Here is a 22,445-nt window from a genome sequence, read left to right on the forward strand (position 1 = left end):
AATCAAAATACATCTTTGTTTTGTGCGACAAATGACAATGGTTTCCAGCTTTGCACATTAATGTACACTGACACACAATTTACAGTTGACAGACTTTACAGTGTGACAGTGGAATATGTAAATACTAGATAATAACTGTTCACGTTAACCTTTTAGCTCCAGCTCTGGTTTATATACTGTACTATACTGTACTATACTTTATATTCTGTTATGTCTATTTGTACGTCTCTAAATGTTTTGATTAATTGAACATGGTGGACCCTGTTGTAAACAAGTGTAATGCTTAATTGGGTCGTCCACTCACAGTTAACAGTCTTTGTATTGAGTTTGTGCTTGAAATGTACTGTAATTCTGCAAACTGTTAATGAATATTTCAATCAATCAATCAAACATACATTTATTTTGAAAGCAAAACGACCCGGATGTTGTTCACACACCTATGCTTCTAGTTAGCCTCGGCTATGTAGTTTGTAAAACTTTAACATGTAATTGTTAATTAACATAGTAAACATCTAATGTTTGAACATGACCGTCACGGAATTTCAAGGATTAAAAAAGACAAAATGATGTCACAAATTGCTCCTGAACGAGAACACACGACTCTGTGTGAGGTGAGAAACGTCAGGATATTGAAATAAATCAACACATGATATTAATATTCAAATGACATGATAATATTTAAACGTCCTGCGTCATATCATAATGATCGACTATAAATAAAGTGCTGTTGCAGTAGCGACAGCTGTGCTGGTAGTAGGCGGTACAATCTTGTACGGCAGGCAGTACAGGCAGTGGTGGACAAAATACTAAACTACCGGTACTTGTTAATCTTTTACTCCTGTTCAAAGTAAAGCAAATAATGCAGTACTTTAACTCAAGTTTACATTTTAAGGAGCAACATTCACTTTATAGTGGAGCCCTAGAATGGCTGTGATATTATTACATACATGTCATGTATTCCAGATAATGCATGAAATGCATAAAAAGCACTATCTTTCTCAATAAGCAAAAAGCATTAAGTTCTGAGTTATTTTATTAAGTATAATTGTACCTGACATCCATTATGTAGCCTAGACTTGTAGCCTCTATGACCAGACTTGAGATCATGAGATATGAAACCAGACATCCTAAAACATTGGTTAATTACAAGCCTGTCCTGTTTCTCCCTAAACATTTAATATGTATTCATTTATTTTCCCTTTATCTATCCAGTTAAAATTGTGCAACAATCTGCCCCCCACCCTCTCTCTCTCTCTCTCTCTCTCTCTCTCTCTCTCTCTCTCTCAGTGTGGTTATATTTTTCCAGATGAGACTCTATCAGACATGAACCGTGTCCGAACCATCTATAGGGACCTGCGTATGTACACACAATTTTACTGTAAGTTTGTCAATTGGAATTTAAATTGAACTAAATGCCATTAAAATGCATCACCTAAAGGTCTTTAGAATAGACTTTATTTGCCATTTGCCAAGTGCATAGGAAATTTTGTAGCGCAGCTCCCAGGGTCAGCATTAAAAAAGGGAGGGACAGGTGAGAAAAAGAAACATAGAACATACAATCCAGGCCAAGGACCCCTTAGCCTAGAGAGATGAAGCAAGGACCCCTTAGCCTAGAGAGATGAAGCAGGGACCAAGGACCCCTTAGCCTAGAGAGATGAAGCAGGGACCCAAGGACCCCTTACCCTAGAGAGATGAAGCAGGGACCCACTACTATTTTGGATTCATATACATTGTGAACTTGACATTTGGCTCGGTACTTGGTCTGCTCTTTTTATCCTGTACACCAAATGTCTTCGACGACATTTTTAGCTAATGTCCCCCTGAGAATAGGGATGTGAGGATTCAAAATAAAAATTAAGTCCCACACAAATATTTGGTGCCCCCCTTGCAGTATCTCCGAGGACCCCCTAGTTGAAGACCCCTGTGCTGAACTATATCGAAGATTTACCTTCATCGAGGTATCATCATGTATGGTATGGACCCGCCAACTGGAGAGTGTAGTGGTTGAGGGTTGAAACCAGGGGGGCAGTCAGCCAGATATTTCGTGAAGCCTCATTTGAAATCGGTAGTTCATATAATGGCCTGTTGTGGCGCTGGACTGGACCCAAAAAGCCCCATAGCTCCATAGAGGCCCATGTATTTTGGCCCAACTTCACCTAGACTGTATTACCTTAATAAACATGGTCATGAATACTTTCTTCTTCCAGTCACTAGTTTAAAGTCTCATTTCTAATGTCATAATATTCTTTTTGGAAAATGATGGTCCCATTAATTAAAAAAATGACCATAAAGAAAAAAAAACATCGCGTATGTTCTGAGGGGCGTGGCTACCGTTACAGTCTATGATCGGGATTCCCCTCCCACTCGAGTCAAAATAAAAACCAACGGAGAAGAAGGGGGGAAGTCCCGCCTCGTTGTCTGGGCAGCCAATGGCCAGCTGGTCCAAAACGGAGCCAGCCAATGGCCAGCTGGTACCAAACGGATCTAGAAAGATGGCGATTTACAGTGCAGGAATAACAGGCTTCATTTTACGTCCATGTTAGACCCGGCGAACGCTTTGTCCATATTTTTTACAATCTATGGTTGAAACACTAAAAAGGTTGGAGACCACCTGATGACCTCTCTTCCAGGCCAAGGCTTCATCCATTAATGGATTACATTCGCATCTTCGATGTATTTACAAACTGAACTCCCTGGGAAACCAGTGACCTCCAGGAAAGTCTGGATGGGCAACAGGGAGTAGCAACCTCTGTTGCAGCACTCGCAAGAGGGCACCACGCAAGCTACAGACCGTACAAATGAGCAATACCCCAGAGTCTCTCGAGAGGAGGGGAGGAAGAGAGACTCGATAGTACAGATTCAACGACGACAGTGACACAGACGCAGATAAGGCTCCCTTGACTTATACACCAGAGTAAGGCCAAGTGTGGACAAGGACGGATACATGCACAACACACAGACGAACAGTCTGGTGAGACGTAGGAGGACACTAGGCAGGAGGCAAACCACAGTCCTAGAGACCTCTCAGTGCCTGCTATCCCCCGAGAAAGCAGAGAGAGCTTCTTGTTCGTTCAGGCAGTAGAGAAAGGACAGTGGGCGGGTCCGTGGGGGGGTGCCCTGGGCGCGGCGTGCGCTGGGGTGTGGTCAGCACTGGTTTGCTGCACCTGGCCGGCAGGTTTCTCACTTCCCTGTTGGCCAGGTGTGGCCCTCTCTCCCGGTGCTGGTTGCGCCCCGGTGGTGGCTGTGCCCGGGGTGCCCCTCTGTGGACTTGTCTATAGCTGGAAGCCTGGAGGAGAGGGGCAGTGACTTGGCCAATCACTGCCAGTGCTGACCCCCAACTGAAGAGTGTAGTGGTTGAGGGTTGAAACACTCTTAAGAAGGTTGGAGACCAGCTCTCTTCCAGGCCAAGGCTTCCCATTAGCCCCTCTGGAAACTACTAAAGTATTATCTATTCTGGTTCCAGGTTTTCCTAACAAGGCGAAGAAGAAGCTGGTCTATTTGGCTGGAACTATTCCAGTCAGTTATGATGGTGAGAACCTTCAAACCTTCAGAGTTTTTACAGAACCAAAATGTGCCATCAAACCTAAAAGCTAATTGGCATTATAGGCGTAAGACATAAGCCCACCACACACCGGCTGCGTCCCCCGCGCGTCGCCGCGCGGCGGACACAGCCGCCTCCATTATTTTCAATGAACCTATCGCACACCGGCTGCGTCCGACGCGCGCTGGCGCGGTCACGCCTCGCCTGCCGCGCCGATGCACCGCTGTTCTATTTTCCAGGAGTTGCCGCGCGGCCTCCACCCGGCTATCCGTGGGCGTGGCAATGGAATAGTCAACAAAACTCCCCAGCCGCGTGGTAGCGCGCCGCGTCCTGTTGGTGTTGCCGTGCGGCTATGGCGCGCGGCAATACTGTACCGCGGCGGTACGCGCGGCGGTCGCAGACGGTGTAGTGTCGGGCTTTAGTTATAATGCTGGTTATAATAATGTTATTATATATTATTATTGTTTTATAATATTATAATAAGGTTATTGATTATTATTATTATTGTTTATTGTCATATGTTAGGAGGCTAGGAGGCAAATATTTTAATAAGTAGATTTCTAAGCTGTACTTTTACTTTTATTTTATTTCTTGGACTGGCTGTTTTATAATGTTGTTGGGTTATGCTGCATTTTACCAGAGTTACATTTTGTACCACACTAACAAATATATAAACATTTGAATTACAGAAAACAAACACAAAAGTAGCAGATTGTAAGATCAAAAGGTTTGAGCTTGCGGACCTGCTACTTTTGACACTTTTGTGTGACACTGTAGTATGATCAAGCAGGGCATTGATTTTTGAAAAAACACAATAAGTTATAATATGGAGATAAGAGGTTTCAGGACAGTGACGATATGTATTAACAATTTTATTTTGTCATATTTTAGGAGATGATTATAATATTCCAGTCTGCCTGTGGATCCACGAGACTCATCCAGTGAATCGACCCAGATGTTACGTTTGTCCCTCGGTTACCATGGTGATCAACCCCAGCTGTCCTTGTGCGGACAGTAGTGGACAGGTCAAGCTGCCAGGCCTGTCCAACTGGACCAGAGTGAGTGGGTGTGTGTGTTTGTGTGGAACCCCTTTTGGTGTTCTAACCCTTCTGGACGGGAACCCCTCTTGGGGTTCTGTACAGTATGTACAGTATTCAAAAATTAAAAAACTTTGATGCTGCTATATAAATATTTGAAGTTTTTCAGAAAGCTTAGGTCAGGATTTAGAGGACTTTTTAGAATCTGCCTCAGTCCAAAATTGGTTAACTAATGTTGCTGGGGACCCCCTGGATCCCTCTCAAGGATGCCTGGGGGTCCACGGACCCCACTTTGGCCATAACCAGCACTGATTGTTAGACTGTAATGTTAGCTCTACATCAAGCTCACAACGCATGTAGATCAGCTATTTCCATCCAGAATAGGGATGCTAGTATTCAAGTGGTTTGCTATGTGGATGTGTGTGTAGTCGAACAGACTACGAGTGTAACTGTGTGTGTGTGTGTGTGTGTGTGTGTGTGTGTGTGTGTGTGTGTGTGTGTGTGTGTGTGTGTGTGTGCGTGTGTGTGTGCGTGCGTGCGTGCGTGCGTTGCGTCAGGATGCGTCCACTCTCACTCTGCTGCTCACTGAGATGAGGCTGGCGTTCCAGAAAGACACGCCTCTTTATGCCAAGCCCCTCACCTCGCATCAAAGCCCACCTTCCCCTGGCCACGGAGCGCGTGCAGAACAGTCTGACCAGCAAGGCGTTCGCACTGAGGCTAGGTGAGCAGAAACGTTAGTCACTTAAAAATATTTTACTGTATTATTTTTCCATAAATCCATATGCTGTGTTTATTGAGCACCATGTTTTCATAACAGAAGACATATAACATGTATACAGAGAGAGAAAATCAGGAGCATAAAAAAAGCAAAACGTACACTTTACTAATTACATTTAGATTAAAAAGAAATCCCTTCATTCTTCTTTTCTCCTTTTCCTACTTTGCGACACAAAATTGAGGCAAAACAGTAATACTGTCTATATTCCCATATCCCCAATATCCTCTTCCCAGGCCAACTTAGTTTTTGTCCAGGTGATTGGCCTGATCTGGTGGATTACTGTATATTATGTTTTATCAGACCCTTTTCGTGAGGATTAAGTCTCAAGTAAAATAATGGAGAGTATTGGGGAAAGATTAACATTGTCTATTAGCAAAGCTGCATGTTTGTAGGTAACTGAAAAAGGTTGACCTTGGGATGTTAATATTGTTGCATAAAAATAAATATTATACCATGCTCTAATGTAAACATTACATCTATATATTCTACTAAACTACAATAGGGCTGTGAAAATTAGTGCATTAACTTGGGATGATTGATTTACGGGATTAATGTATTATAATATTATTATTATCATTATTTTATTTAGAGTTTTGCCCTGTAGGAATACATGACAAATATCGCTCGCCCGGATCCCTCTCCAGAACACGGGCAAATTGTGTTCGTACAGACCAGTGGTTCTCAAAGTGGGTGCTGTGGCACCCTAGGGTGCCTTGACCAAAGTCCAGGGGTGCCTCAGAATACTTTGATAATATTTGGAATGTACTGTATCCATTAATGTCACTTCATTTCATTTTAACTACTCAAACCCTCTATATTTGATAAGACGGACTACCAACTGATGTGTGTTAAAGGTATATTCAGTGATTTCACTCAAAAAACCATAGGTTTCGTTTTTGGCTGGGACCTAAGCCTTTCATCCAATCAGGATAGAGAGCCAAAAACGAAACCTAAGGTTTTTTGACCCCCAGGGGTTAACTGGGGACAGGGAGGAACTCCTTATATCGTCAGCACACTCTATAGTAGAGAGGATTATCACAACAAAACAAAAAAATAAGTGATATTTGAATTAAGTGAAATCACTGAATATACCTTTAACTCACAATGTTGCATGCAAACACAGACAGAACACACACAGTGGTAAACTTAAAATTAATCATAATAACCAACACTAACAAAAAGCGCACTCCCGTCCGTCTGTCCTTTACAGAGAGTCATGTTAGTGTCATTTTTAAGCTGCTTAGTTTGAACCCCCCCAAAAAATAAGAGCAGGGTCCAACGGGTTCGATCCTTTCTGTTTTTAAACTTCGGCCCCCCATCATTTTGGCTCCCATTACAGATATTTTTAACTGGTCTCTTCTCTTCTGACAGCTGGAATTCCACACGCTTGAAAATAGGTGGTAGCACCCAGCAGTTTTTAAGGGAGGAGAAGGTGGGAGATGGTTTAACGTTTGCATTGCATCGTATACACTTAGCGTGTGCTTACTAAATTGTTTTAGCCTGATTCTTGATTTATTTGAGCCCCCTTTCCACTCTCCCTCAATAGCCCTTGCCTTTTGCCAGGCCACAATTTTGTTGTTCTCTCTCTCTCTCTCTCTCTCTATATATATATATATATATATATATATATATATATATACCAGGCACGGAATTTGATAAATGAGTGACTGGAATATATACACACACAGCTCCATCTCACTGAATTAGAAACATTTGTAAAAGTTCATTTTCTTCTATAATATAATTCAAAAAGCCATCTTTTTAGAGTACATTGAATTCAGTATATTGACAAGCTTCATGGAGATACTAATTTCCCTTTCCAGCTAGATTTGGCACCTGCCCACAGAGCCAAAACTACTAGTAACTGGTGTACTGACCATGGTATTACTGTGCTTAACTGACCAGCCAACTGGCCTGACCTGAACCCCACAGAGAATCTAGGTTGTATTGTCAAGAGGAAGGTGTGAGACATGAGACTGAACAATACAAATTAAATTACGGATGTTATCAAAGAAAACCTGGGCTTCCATAACGCATTAACAGTGCCACAGACTGATCACCTCCATGCCACGCCCCATTGATGAAATAACTTCTTCAAAAGTAGCCCAGACCAAGTATTAACTGCATACATTAATATACATTTCAGATGGTCGACATTTCTCGTTTAAAAAATATTTTTTCTATGTGGTCTCGTAAAATATTCTACGGTAATTAATTGATAGGATTTTTAGATTTTCATGAGCTGTACGCCATAATCATCAAGATTAAAACAAAAAAAGGTTTTAAATACTTTAGTTAGGTTTAGTTTGGTTAGGTCATGTAATCAGATGCAGTGAATGCATGTTCTATGATGTGTAATTTATACAGTACGACGGCTTCCTTCACCAAAAATAACAAATCTACAAGCTAACAACGCTACGCTAATGCACTGCAATGCAAGGCATTGTTTGCTTATAGATCGGGTGGGTTCTAACTTCTGAGCACTCCCAAAGTCCCCGCCCCCTTTCTTCTGGGCAGAGAGGGAAGCAGGAGTTTGTCTACAGACACTCACTGCGTGTGTGTGTGTGTGTCAGTGTGTGTGTCTACGCGTGCTGACTGCGCTGTACAGTGTACACCGTCCGTCAGTGTTCTCCCTTGCTCTATAATGTAGCCTAAATGAATCTGCTCCGCCAAAATTCAAGAAACTTTCATAATGACAATTTAAAGTGAATCCTACTTTGAGTGACATGCGTCCATTGATGGTAGCATACTCCTTGTAAACTACGCCACGTTCAAAAACGTATCCAGCAAACCAAATCCTGAGCAAAAAGTTATAGTATTCCATGGAAGCAGATGGGATCAACACTTGCAAGCATAACATTTTAAATCCCTTTAGAGAGGGGTTAAAAACCACAACATAAACCGGAGTTTCACTTCTCTAAGGAATGACATGAGGTTTTGCCTTGAAGTGCAGTAAATGAAGGCAGTGTGTTGACAAAGCTTTTCTTTTTTTGCCTTGAAAATAATGAAAGGCAGTCGTTTTACTTTTACATGGCTCTGCTGTGCTCACTAAAGGACCCCTATAAATGAATATGTATTTGACTGCGGACCCCGATCTGAAAAATGTTGTGTGAGCTTGTAGATCGGCTATTTTCAAATAGCCAATGTGTATGATTAAAGTGGTTAAATAGATATTTATGATATTCATACATTTAGCTGGGGACCCTCTGGAACTGCTGGACCCCACTATGAGAACCAAACCAATACCATAGGGTGTAGGTTAATCACTTAAAAAAATTATACATCTATTTTGCGGCATAAATTCACATAAAACCCAGCATATTCCATCGCATTATCAATATTAAATAATAATATTTTTGCTTGAACGTAACCATACAAAATCACACCCGTGTGAAGTGAGGGGCGCTCTGATTGCTATGATTAGGTGATGTAATGATGTAAAACATGTCAAAAGAAACATTCAATTCTCTTTATTGTTAATTGGATTTAATGTTTGTGTTAGGGACAAAACAAACATTAATTTCTCTTCATTGTCAATGGCGTTTTTAAAACAAACATTGAACTAAAAACAAACATTAAACCCGTATATAGATAGCGCCCCTCAAAAACATGCGAAAAAATATTGTGATAATATAGTTTATCGTGATACGGCTTGAAAAAATATCGTGATTATACTTTTGTCCATATCGCCCACCACTAATTTCAACACAGCACTATACAAGGCACTGAGCATCTATCCCACTATTTCCCAAACGGTGGGTCGGACCCATTTCTGGTTCGCGGATCCATTGATGAAGGGTCACAAGTAAATATCCCTTATCCACGTGTCCTACAAGTTGTCTGTTTAGTTATTATTATTACAAAAGATTTTTGAAAATTCCCCCCTTTTACATGAATTCAAAACAAATTCAAACAATCAAAGAAATTCAATAGATTATGGAGAAGAAAAAAAAAACGTTGGGAACCACTGGTCTATTCTATACTTTCTTTTTGTTTTCGGTAGATTTCCTTTCATTTTCAGCTGGGAAAAATATACTTGGAAACTATTTTCAGCTATTTTCTGTGTGCGCCATCTGACACAATGTAGAGTGTAACCTTTTTAATGACTCCTCAGTCCTCACCTGCCTTCATCATCATCATCATCATTATTATCACCATCTTCCTCCTCTTTGAAGACCAGACGCTCGTCCCAGCCAAATTTGGAGAGAGGTGAGCTACTGACCAGTTCAACCACAGTCTAATACTGTTGTACTCGGAGATGACCAGTTCAACCCAGGGGGGCAGTCAGACAGATATTTTGTGAAGCCACTAAGGAAATCGGGATTTCCTGAAAATTCATATAATGGCCTGTTGTGGCGCTGTCATTGGGCTCAAAAAACCCCATAGCTCCATAGAGTATTTGGGCCCAACTTCACCTAGACTGTATTACCTTAACCGTTTCAGTTCGTACGACGTGTGAGACCGAAATATTAGTGCCTACGACGTCTGTGGACGTCCTAGCGACGCGGGCGAGATAAGAATATTCCGAATTTTTCCAAAAATTTTTTTTTGGCATTTCGCTTTTCGCTTTCCGTATGCTAACGCTCAGTGCAAATATTAGCTTGTCATTGACTCCCATGTTAGCGCGGCGGAAAGAATGACTCGTATCTCCTAATCCAAGGCGCTCTCCGTGGTGATGAATGGATCGATATGCTGGCGCTTCATTTCTGCTCCTCATCCGTCTGTCCCGCAAAATATGCTTTTTGGAGCGTAAAAAATATATATTAAGATGATCGGGGATGTGAGGTCACTTAGTAAAGTCAACTTTTTTAGGAAAGTGTTTCCGGTTCATGGCTTTCAAAGTAAAAGCGATCAGACAACTCTGGCACCCCGGAGCTTCTATTTTGATGCACTTCCGGCACTAAATAAACATGGTCATGAATACCTTCTGCTTCCAGTCACTAGTTTAAAGTCTCATTTCTAATAATGAAAATAAATAAATTCATAATATTCTTTTTGGAAAATTATGGTCCCATTTATAAAATAAATGACCATAAAGTCGCGTATGTTCTGAGGGGCGTGGCCACCGTTACAGTCTATGAACGGGATCCCCCACCCACTCGAGTCAAAATAAAAACCAACGAAGAAGAAGGGGGGAAGTCCCGCCTCGTTGTCTGGGCCAGCCAATGGCTCAGCTGGGCCCAAACGGATCTAGAAAGATGGCGATTTACAATTCAAGGACTGACAGGCTTCATTTTACGCTTTGTCCATATTTTTCCCTTTTACAGTCTATGGTTCAACCACAGTCTAATACTGTTGTACTGGGAGAGCTGAGCAGTACAGCCACAGTCTAATGCTGTTGTACTTGAAAATGACCAGTACAACTACAGTCTAATGCTGTTGTACTGGGAGCTGACCAGTACAACCACAGACTAAGGCTGTAAACTCTACTGACCCCACCCCTAGGTCCGAGCAGCCAATGGGAACAGGGCAGAGTGAGGCGATCTTACGCCGAGGAACTGCGAGGAATCGACTTCAGTTGTACTTCCTCCACCAACCCATTCCTGTCCTGCTCAGGTAAAATATTTATATATATTCAAATGCACAATATAAATATGTATGTAGAATATATGGATACATTCATTATCTGATACAAGTTTATGTAAGGAGGTTGGTGTTGTTCTCAGTGTCGTCAGCAGGTGGCGACACCCTGAGCACAGTGAGCAGTCTATTCAGCAACCTGCAGCTTGACAACCCAGTCAGCACAACACAGGGTGAGTTCTAAACATAACTACCACTATTATATATTACTATTATTACTATCAGTACTACTACGCCCTACCAACAGTCATTAAGACATGTGAAACCCTTGACTCCTTCAAAACCGCTCTCAAAGGGCACCTACAGACGGCTGCAATTCGAAACTGGCCCCCGTAAAACCTGAATCCCCCACCCACCCCTTTTCCCCTCACTGTATATGTTTTTTTCCCCTTTTTACCTCTATGATGATTTCCTGTTTTTGGCTATATAGAAGAGTATATTTGTACGTCTCTAATTGTTATGATGAATTGAACATGGTGGGCCCTATTGTAAACAAGTGTAATACTTTATGGTGTCGTCCACAGTTAACAGTTTTGTATTGAGTTGTGCTTGAAATTTACTGTAATTCTCCAATCTGTTAATGCATTCATCAATCAATCAATCAATACTGTACTACACTGTATAGGCTCTATAGCAGCCATATTGGAAATATCTTTACTTCCCTCAAGTCTTATCAATTATACAAATTAAAACTCTGTAGTATCATTGGTAAGTAAGGTAATATATTATGGCTGCTGTGCATAGAGCCTATTGTACTGTTGTCTCTAGGTGGATATTGAGACAGAGTAGATCTGGACAGAGTAGGTCTAGACTCTAGTCTATACTGTAGACAGTAGACACAGTCACACAGTAAATAGATCATGCTGCTGACCAGTCCTGTGGTGTTGATTTTAGATCCCGGGTGCCACCAATCGGAAGCCACAAAGAACACAAAGCCGCACCCCCCACAGCCTATTGGACGGGACAGATGTCAGGTAATGGTGACAGGGATGTCGTCATGGTGACATGGAGTGAAGGATGCGTCTAAAATTTAGTTCAGTGACCATGGAGCTAAACAATCGCTCAGGAGCTGTGTGCACATTCACTTCTCCCATTGGCCTTAATAGACTCTTAATAATAATAATAATTTCTGGTCTCCTAACGAGGCGACCAACTAGTTACTACATCACACAGATACACAAAGTAATGCGGAGATGGCCAGTCTTGCTTTTCTATCGTTTGTCTTGGGCTCGGCCTGGCGGTGATTGTTTCACCTGTGACCTCTGACCCTTAGGCGTGGCTGCCCCCTGATGGCCTGCCTCCGGACAAGGCGGCCATGTTTATTCACCTGCTCAACCTGAAGAGGCGGAGCTTCAGCCCAGCCGACGTTCTGGAGGCGGTCCAGTCCAGCAAAGACCTCCAATCGGCTGTCAAGTTTCTGTCACATGACTGCCCCATCTGTCAAGAACAGGTGTCCTTCAGCAAGGTAGGATCAAAGATGGTTAATTTATGAAGATAAACAATGCCAATTGTAGCCACTAGCCATCTATATGAAGGCATACATGTTACATGTGTTTGTTTACAAGGCTCTCATGTTGGATACTGCATAAAATCCAAGCAGCGCAGCCAGGTGCTCTGAGGCTTTGATTAGACAGTGTTCTGTTATAGACCTGATCGGTCATTATACAGAAATAACACACCACTGAATTCAGCGATTGACCAATCAGGATCAAGCATTCAACCAAGCTGTGTAATAAGTATTATTACATGAGGGCGGCTGTGGCTCAGGAGGTAGAGCAGGTCGTCCAATGAAAAAGCGCTATAAAAATGCAATTCATTATTATGATGCTGTGCATCATATTGATTGATAGACTTGGATACATGTCCCTCTCTGTCTCTGTCTCACTCTTTCTGTGTCTATCTGTCCGTCTCCCCTCTCTCTCTCTCACTTTCTCTCTCTCTCTCTCTCTCTCTCTCTCCCTCCCGCTGTCTTTCTCACTTTTTTTTCCTTTGTTTTGTGAATCCTAATGTCATTGTATAATTGTATTCCCTTTGCTTGATGTTCTGTGTGAAGCACATTGAATTGCCTTGTTGTTGAAATGTGCTATACAAATAAAATTGCCTTGGCTTGCCTTCTCTGTCTCTCTCTGTATGTCTGTCTCTCTCCCTGGCTCTCTCTGTCTCTTGTGTTTTTCTCTGTCTGTCTCCTGTGTCTTTCTCTGTCTCTGTCTGTGTCTCTGTTCTCCCTCTAGATGGTGAAGATGACTCACTGCAGTTGTTCAGTGTGTGAGGAGTGTTTTAAGGTTTATTTCTCTACAGCCGTTAAGGAGAAAACCATCACCCAGATGAACTGTCCTCTATGTAGCCAGCCTGACCTTACCCACAATGCACTGGAGGACAAGATGGAGTACTACAACCTGCTGGATACACAGGTACTTAGGGGTGTAACTGCATCGAGAAATCGATTTTAATTTCAAGAATCGAAGTATATCGAAATGAAAACAAATAACAGTAACATTGACTTTGTATCGTATCGTTTTGCAATGCAAATAATCGGTTTCGAATCGTCGTTTTGTCTTTAATCAGGACCCACTTGGAAAAACTCCAAAGCGCTTGAGGACGATCTACAAACTCACAATGTGTCGTGATGCAATGTGTTGTGAGCCTGTAGATCTATTTTCAAAAGATTTTATATATTTGAAATCATGAAATAGAACATTCTGCATAATGAGTGCTTTCTACCTATTGAAGTCATTACGACGCCAATACTTTTGTCCTTTTTTAATTCCGGACTTTTACTTATAACAGAGCATTGAACATTGCAGTATTGCTACTTTTACTTAAGTAAAAAATGTGAATACATTTTCCACTACTGGTAACAGCTTTGTGTTTTCAGTATAATGGTACACGCTTTGTGTTTTCAGATGTACAGTATAATACTATTATTTTGTCTTCTTCAGATCCGCCACTATCTGGATACAGAGGTTCATGAGCTGTACCAGAGGAAGCTCAGAGACCACGCTCTTGAAAACATGCCCAACTTCACCTGGTGCGCACATGTACGTCCACACACACAGGCGCACATATGCACATGTTTTTCTCTTCACGTGTTGCAGCAATAATTCATTGTGTGTGTGTGTGTGTGTGTGTGTGTGTGTGTGTTAGTGTTCATTCGGTGTGCTCCATGAGGCAGACAGACTCAGGATGGATTGTCCCGTCTGTAAGAAGAGCACCTGTTCACAATGTAGAGCTGCTGTAAGTACGCACGCACGCACGCACACACGCACACAAACACACACACACACAGACACACACGTTCTGTGCTGTAGTTACAGTAAATGTGTTATTGTGTTTGCAGTGGGTTCCGCAGCATGAAGGACTAACCTGTGATCAGTTTGATCTCCTCGACAAACCGCACACACACAGTGGACTGGACCTGGTTCTGAACCGCAACAAGATAGGTAACATTCTGAGCCATAACACTACTGGACTCATGGTTCTGATAGGTAACATTCTGATCCATAACACTACTGGACTCATGGTTCTGATAGGTAACATTCTGATCCATAACACTACTCATAGTTCTGAACCGCATCAAGATAAGCAACATGTTAACCCATAACAAGATAGTAGGGGTATAACGACATAGTAACTGCATCAAAAAAATCTATTTTAATTTCAAGAATTTAAGTATATCGAAATGTAAAGAGCAACATCTTATCGTTTGACTTTGTATCGCAATGCAAATAATCGGTATCGAATTGTTTTGCAATGCAAATAATCGATTGTATCAATACTAAGTACTTGTGCAGCCTCGGCCGGGAGGCGAACCCGGTACCTATGGATCCGATATACAGTATTACCACCAGTCGACTAAAGAGCTGGCCCCATAGACAAGCAACAACGCAGCACTGTATAGCCTACCTCCCCCCCTCCCCCCCTAGGCTATGGGCTAAGGTGGAGTCTGAAGAGGTGTGTGTGTGTGTGTGTTTTTCAGTGTGTCCTCGCTGTAGTTTTGTGTTCCTGCTGTTGAGAGGAGGCTGTCTTCACTATCGCTGCAGCCAGTGTCACTTTGACTTCTGTGGAGGGTGTGGCCGAGCCTTCACTGTGGGAAAGGTAGGATGTCACACCAAAATCGAATGTTTAAACCTCCACTGCGGGAGCGGTACGAGTGCATTATCACATTAATATTATGCACAAAATGAAACCTGTACATTAAAACAAACTACAGAAACAGCCTAGGGTTTCAATCCCCGCCTAGACTGATGTGGATCAGTTTGTGAACTCGATTGATTGAGCCTACTAGTTCATGGGACATTCACTAAACTCATTAACCCATTCTGACCGGGCACCCATTTTGGTGTTGGCATCATGTTGTGCTTTAGCTATTGAAAAATAGCAGATCTACAAGCTCATATCGCGCCACCGAGTGGCGCGATAAGAGCTTGTAGGTCTGCTATTTTTGAAAAATCGAAGACACTTTTAGAATCTGATCTCAGGTCAGAATGGGTTAATATTGAAACTGTCAGGATGTAATAGACATTTTTAGAATCTGATCTCAGGTCAGAATGGGTTAAATATTGCATACCACTAAACTCATTACATATTGCATGCATATATACCAATAGTCTATAGAAATAAGTATGTGGTATAATCATGTATCTTTGTTCTTATCATAACGATGACAGTATTGTATTGTATGTTTTAAGGCGTGTGGGTTCTCTGTGGACTGTGGCATTCTGGGACTTCATGCTCATCATCCCAGGAACTGTCTGTATCATCTGAGAGACTGGAGTATAGAGAGACTGCACACATTACTACAGGTAACAATACTCTCTGTACCACGTGACACACACACACACACACACACACACACACACACACTACTACTACAGGTAACAATACTCTCTGTACCACCTGACACACACATTACTACAGGTAACAATACTCTGTACCACCTGACACACACACATTACTACAGGTAACAATACTCTCTGTGCCACCTGACACACACACATTACTACAGGTAACAATACTCTCTGTACCACCTGACACACACACATTACTACAGGTAACAGAGCATGTGAGCGGAGCGCGAGCGGAGCGGGGGGATTTTGACGTGAGCGCGGAGTGGGTTTTTAAATGGGTCAGATTGACTTCCGGAGCGAGAACTGTCCTCCACTCCGAGCCGCTCCGAGCCGCTCAGTGCACACGGCACGGCACGGTGCAAGCTTGGCTAGCAGTTTACATCAATCATTGTCTCTCAAGCAGACCCGGCACAATGGGGGGGTAAAGGGGATGTTTGCTCCCTTAAATCAACCTCTTGGACTTTGTGCCCCCTCAAAAATCTCAATTGCCCTCAGTCATTTCATCCTGGCGCCGGGCCTGCTCTCAGACTCAAGCCCAGCCTCATACGCGTAATCTGCTTCACGGACTGTCCATGAGAATAGACATACAAATCACCAATGCACCGCTCATGGCGTGTCGACAGTTTACATATCTGTTCTTTTGGATTTGGACACATGACAATGGGCTACAACAGAGCATGTGAGCGCGAGCGGAGCGGGTGGATTTTGAAGCGAGCGTAGAGCGGCGTGGGGGAGATGAACGTGAGCGCGGAGCGAGCATAACAAAAGCCGTCGAGAGCGAAGAGCGGAATTATCGGCCGCTCCGCTCCGCTCACATGCTCTGACAGGTAACAATACTCTGTACCACCTGACACACACACATTACTACAGGTAACATTACTCTCTGTACCACCTGACACACACACACATTACTACAGGTGACAATACTCTGTACCACCTGAGACACACATTACTACAGGTGACAATACTGTCCCAGTCTGTACCTCCTGAGAGCCTGGAGCATGGAAAGACTACACCCATTATAGGTAACAATACTTCTTGTACCACGTGACCTGAGACACACTTTGCTACTGGTAACAATACTGTCTGTACCACCTGAGACACTGCAGTATAGAACGACTACACCTGTAGCAGATGGTACAGTCTATACTAGCTGCGCTCAGTCTCTCAGCTGTGAACTCATCCGGAGAACTCATCCACCAGTGCATGGCTGGCGGCATCTTGGAAGCAGGAGTGGGAGTCTGCTGGGCCCTCCCGTATGCACCACTACATCTTTGACCCTTTGGCGTTGAAGGAGAGGACCTACCACGCCGGCAGTGGACCCTACTGAACCGCCTGCGCACTGGAGTCGGCTGCTTCAAATCAGCAATGAAGAGGTGGGCTTGGCGGACAGTGCAGCATGCGAGTGCGGCGAGCATGAGTAATCTGCCGAGCACATAATTAACACTTGCCCCCTGTACAGACCTCCTTCGGAGGCCGGCCTCTTCCACGTGGGACCAGAGACAAGGGCGTGGCTACTCGATACTGAGTTGTACATTTGAGGATGATACACGAAAGAAGAAGAAGAAGAAGTCTCTCAGGTGGTACAGACATTATTGTTACCTGTAGTAATGTGTGACACACTGGGAGGAAAGGAAGTTTGATTGAATGAGTCTGATTGACAAAGCTCTTCTTAAATGTTGACTACCGGTATACCGGTATTCTAATGACGGACATGAAAGGGTGTGTGTACTGTACATCCTTGATGTTTGTGAACTCTGACTCAGCTGTATTAAGGATGAATCCCTCCGGATGCAAGAGGAGCTATTCAAAGGTTCTCATGCTTTAAGGATTATGCACCACAGAGGAGAGGATTAATTGGTTCCAGTTCTTCTGTTGCTTTTGGATTCATTACATTTATTGGACTGTTTGGAACATTCTGTGGTTGTCTGTCTACATTGTCCACTTACGTTATTTACTACAATAACACACGTAAACATAATTGGACTCTTATATAACACACATATTGTATAAATAAATGCAATAAGAGAAGACAACCATATAGTTGACATCCTGACAATATAATGCAACACACATACTGATAATAATAATAACAATAACAACAATAATAATAATGGTTGTATGAATTTACTGAAAAGCATAGCCTACACTATATTTCCCATTCAAGAAGACTACAGGATAAAATGTTTTGTGTTGTTTCAGCCATATGATTTATTAAATGCATAATATTTATCAGTGTCCTTTTCTTTTTTAATAAATAGTTTTGAAATAATGCATTTCATTTAATTTCAGTATTACAGAGTGCCGCCCACATGGTTGCTCTCAGCCAATGGCAGCTCAGACGTGAATGTACCAGGTTAGTGGCTTTTATTTTCTCTTCAGAGAATAAATGGTTGTGTGTTTTGTTTATTTTAACCCCGATTTTTGACACAGCATACGTAGCAATTGTCACCTCTTTTATTTAGTCTGTATGGCCATTTGAAGTGTTAAACACTGCTGTAACCCAATACAACCGGGAAAGCATCTGTGTCATTTTTGAAAATAAGCAAACATTTTTTACTAAATTCTTTGCTTCTGGAGGTCCCTTGGTATAGAAATCTTTGAGCGCCACTGACATAACAACGTAAGTTTTTCAGAAAATCAAAATAATTCCATAGTGTGTGTGTGTGTGTGTGTGTGTGTGTGTGTGTGTGTGTGTGTGTGTGTAGCAGTGTGTTCTGTTCTGGAGCTCAGAGATGCGCTGTGCACAGAGGAGCCGTGTGGTCGCCCTGCGTTACCTCAACACAGAGGATACTGCCAGTAAGACCAGTACTGTTTACCATGACTACAATATACACACACACACATAACTGTAGTTTCCTCTGTGAGGTTCTGGTGTACTGATAAAAAAGTATATGTATAATCCGTAGGTTCCTCTATATAGGAAGTAGGCATGTACAGTATATATCCTAAATCAATTAAAATCTATTCAAACTGGTGTAAATTCAAATCGCGATGAAATCGCAATTTGAATTGTGAGGCAAACAGCATAATGTTTTCAGTCATTTGTTACTGTATTGGAATTAAGAGGATAAGAGAAAAAACGAAAGATTTTGTCTGGAAAATAATTGTGAAAATCGTATCGTGATTGGAATCGTATCGCGAGCTGAGCGAATCGTTACTAATCGTGCCTAATATACCGTAATATGGAGTTCTGTCGTTTTTGTCGGGTGGAAACGTCATATGTCCAAAACTGTTGTGTGTCCATGTATGCCTAAATGCACTGAGTTGCACCAAGGCAACTGGCTGCTTAGACATTTGCGATAAGGAGCAGTTGGACAGGCCATGTACTGTACCTGATAAAGTGGTCAGGGAGTGTATGTATTATGCGGTTCCACAGGTTCCACTATAAGGAGGTTCTGGTGGAGTTGATAAACCAGGTGCAAGCAGATCCGGTCGTTCTGTTCGATGCGACTGAGATCTTCTCAGAGCTTCATCGCTGGAATGTCGCCGCACCACAGCCGGGGCCTCAAGAAACACAACCTCTCTACACACACCGCCTGCGACTGGTTAGCGGACACATTGTTCTTTTGACAGCAAATTTAGATTTGGTTGTAGTCGTATTCTTTTTTAATAACATTTAATTTAGTATTAGGCTATAGTCGTAGTTTTAGTCGACAAAATAACTTTTGTTTAAGCTGCGACGCGTTGTGAGCTTTTAGTTCAGCTATTCGTGCACCCGAGCGCAACCAAACCGTAACATTTTAGTCTATAGTTTTTTATTTATACGGCTCAGAACAAACACTATTTCGACTGTGACCTTTGTAAAATACGCGGCCCAGGACAATAAAAGAAGACATATCATACGTTTTCTGCTGTGGTGCTTTTCGATGTGTAAACTGACACTGTATACGTTTACTGAGCTCTCTAAAGACCAAAGTATCACCAGACTGTCCATCATTGACCACTTGATACTGCTGAGCCAGAAACGATACATGCCGCTGTTTACAGTAGATTTCTCAATAAAATGATACAACGAAAAACAATTAATTGTAAAACAACCTGTGATACAGTATGTCTTCTTTTATATTCCTGAACCCATTAACTGACAAAGGACGTGTTCAGTAAATAGTGTTTGTTCACAAGCTGGTCCAGCCTGCTGCCATTAGACTTCAATGTATTTTGGCTCCCATGTGTGTCGATGTGGCGTCTGCCCGGCTCGTACTGTAGGCCAGTGCGATGTAAAAATGGAAGATTATGAGATTATGCCTCCCGGTTTTGGGGGGGAACGGAAGGCAGGGCTTTTCAGAGTAAAATCTGACATATCTGCTGGCACTCTAGCGCCTATGTTTTGAAATATTCTGGCACATCCGTTGTGTGACTAGAAAATCTGGTTCAACTTGCAAAGTACAAACACAAGCCATGAGTTAATTTATGCATACATTTAAGCCTGTCACGTTTCTTCTACGTTGTAACTCACGTGTGTGTGTGTGTGTGTGTGTCTGTGTCTGTCTGTGCGTGTGCGCGTGCATGTTCTAGGTTGTAACCCAGAACATTCCTCTGAGGAAACAGGGCAGCTCTCAGGTCAATGTGAAGGGTGACTGTCGACCTATGACCTCTGCTCCTAGGCCACTCCCCCAACGCACCCAGCTGAACTACTATGAAACCGATTCTGACTAACCAATCACAGACCAGAGTCAACCACCAGCACCCCAGCAAGACAACTGAAAAACGTCACTACACAAACAAACACACACACATTGTATTACTATACTTGTGAGGACATCAACATTTTAGGACAGCAATTTTATGAACAAAACCTTTACACATATTTTGACCGTAACTGAAAATGTGCAAGACACCAGCGTCCAACTAAGTCTAAATCAGGAATAACTTAATCTGTAATCCCTAAACCAAACTTCTACAGGTTCCCTTTGTACAGTCTCACTGTGCTCGACCATCTGGAACAGAGCCTTAATTAGTATCATTGGTAACACTAACTCTGAGGAAGCCGGGTCGAACTGGGAACCTCACGGTTCCCATCCAGCCGTTCTACTGGCCACTCTACCCCTGATCCACTGCCACTGCTGGAAGTAAGGAAGAGGCCTATTTTCTTTACAATATGGTTGCTGTGCATATAGCCTTATTAGCAGGTAGTCAGGTAGACACAGCCAGACGTTGCTAGACGGTGAGAGAGCTGAAGTGCAATACTCCAGTACGTCTTTACCCATAGAAATGCATAGCAGACAGGCACAGTCAGCTGCAAAAACCTTCCGCGGACCCGGAGTCTTCTTTACGCATCACAGAATGTTTTCACAAACAAAAGTTAAACACATTTTCTTTTCTCGCTCTCTGAAACAATAGATAAATGCAGTAGAGGTTCTATTAATGTGAAACAATGTTGATTCCATATTGTTTTTTTATTCTTGCAATACACTGATGATACTGGTACTAATATTTGATGTAATAACGATGATAGTACATGTTGTAATGACAATATTGCTACATATAAGACTCCTCTAGTTAGTTTGTTTAATGTAAACTGATGACAGTCAGTCAGTATGACATACTACAGTACATACCGTACTAAAAGTATGATATGTACAGTCAGTATATGCAAAATACTACATACTATATTATAGCACATATAATGGGACATACTGAGCTGTACTATGACTCCTGAAAGCACCAAACCTGATCTTGTAAAACTGTATGAATGTGTGTGTGTGTGTGTGTGCGTGTGTTTTACATCCCCTGTAAGCACATCGGGACCAGACCGAGCTCGGGCCGTTATATATTTTTATATTAATACGTGGGGTCGCGGGCCAGGCACGGGCCCATTAGAACTATTAATACGTGGGGTCGCGGGCCAGGCACGGGCCCATTAGAACTATTAATACGTGGGGTCGCGGGCCCATTAGAACTATTAATACGAGGAGGCACGGGCCAGGCACGGGCCCATTAGAACTCGTCAATCTTCACATAACTGTATTCAACAGTGCCACTTAATAGCAGCATAGAAAATAACCGTTTGTTGGACGATGCGACGCACATTGATCCCTGTCAAAAAATAAACAGAATGTATAAGGCTCATTAAAGTACTAGGATATTTATTTTGGGGGCATAACGTTTAAAATATCATCATTCTTCATAGCACACCAAAGAAAGCAAAGTAGATCTTAGATCTTTAATTACTTATTTGCTGCAGGATCACATACTTTTGCTTTATTCTTTACGGTATGTTTATGCTTATGCCTTCTTACGCATTGTTATTTGTTCGTTGACTCGTTTGCTGCTGCTGGCTCATAGTAGCATTAGTGTCTACCATAGATGGCATGCTGCTTATGTGTGTCTCTGTAATGGCAATGGTCTGTCGGATAGGCGGAAGCCTATTGATGGGCTATGTGGACAGTGGCACGTCACACGTAGATTCATGGAACTACGTTCTAAGTTTACCTCTCTTTTTAGCAGGATGTGTGTGTTCTGTTTGCACGTCTGAGAGAGATACTGAGGCCAAATCTAAAAATGCCTTCTAAATCCTAACAGTTTTCTGTGTGTGTGTTGAAACATGTTAGTGTGTGATATTGGGTTCTATCCCATGATTGATTGTTTATTGATGACCTATGCAAACCTGTTCACTTTATACAACTGTTTTGAGACCTTTAATACCAAGTGTAATTTAA

General features: G+C 42.3%; 1 protein-coding gene across 2 annotated transcripts; it reads left to right on the top strand.

Annotated features, from left to right (window-relative positions):
- Positions 1 to 470: 470 nt before the first annotated feature.
- LOC310870357 (E3 ubiquitin-protein ligase RNF31) lies at positions 471 to 21,219 on the top strand. Of its 2 annotated transcripts, none has more exons than XM_083781544.1 (20): positions 471 to 611; positions 1,288 to 1,378; positions 3,464 to 3,529; positions 4,433 to 4,599; positions 5,136 to 5,299; positions 9,471 to 9,565; positions 10,802 to 10,912; positions 11,023 to 11,109; positions 11,831 to 11,910; positions 12,210 to 12,401; positions 13,168 to 13,347; positions 13,876 to 13,974; positions 14,081 to 14,170; positions 14,274 to 14,376; positions 14,913 to 15,031; positions 15,625 to 15,738; positions 18,076 to 18,139; positions 18,492 to 18,582; positions 19,163 to 19,331; positions 20,302 to 21,219. In XM_083781544.1, the coding sequence occupies exons 1-20, from the start codon at positions 516 to 518 to the stop codon at positions 20,440 to 20,442; spliced, it is 2,319 nt and encodes a 772-aa protein (XP_083637670.1). In that variant the 5' UTR covers positions 471 to 515; the 3' UTR covers positions 20,443 to 21,219. The 2 variants fall into 2 exon arrangements, with proteins under 2 accessions (XP_083637670.1, XP_083637671.1); XM_083781545.1 differs by lacking the exon at positions 471 to 611 and adding an exon at positions 729 to 817.
- Positions 21,220 to 22,445: the final 1,226 nt, after the last annotated feature.

Source organism: Protomyctophum parallelum (assembly GCF_964188405.1).
Source record: "Protomyctophum parallelum genome assembly, chromosome: 14".
NCBI lineage: Eukaryota > Metazoa > Chordata > Actinopteri > Myctophiformes > Myctophidae > Protomyctophum > Protomyctophum parallelum.

Excerpts from the sequence above, each read along its gene's own strand:
- LOC310870357 (XM_083781544.1), top strand. The coding sequence starts at position 516 with ATGTTTGAACATGACCGTCACGGAATTTCAAGGATTAAAAAAGACAAA. Across the intron at positions 12,402-13,167 it reads AACAGGTGTCCTTCAGCAAG|ATGGTGAAGATGACTCACTG; the intron begins GTAGGATCAAAG and ends TTCTCCCTCTAG. Across the intron at positions 15,739-18,075 it reads GACTGCACACATTACTACAG|TATTACAGAGTGCCGCCCAC; the intron begins GTAACAATACTC and ends ATTTAATTTCAG.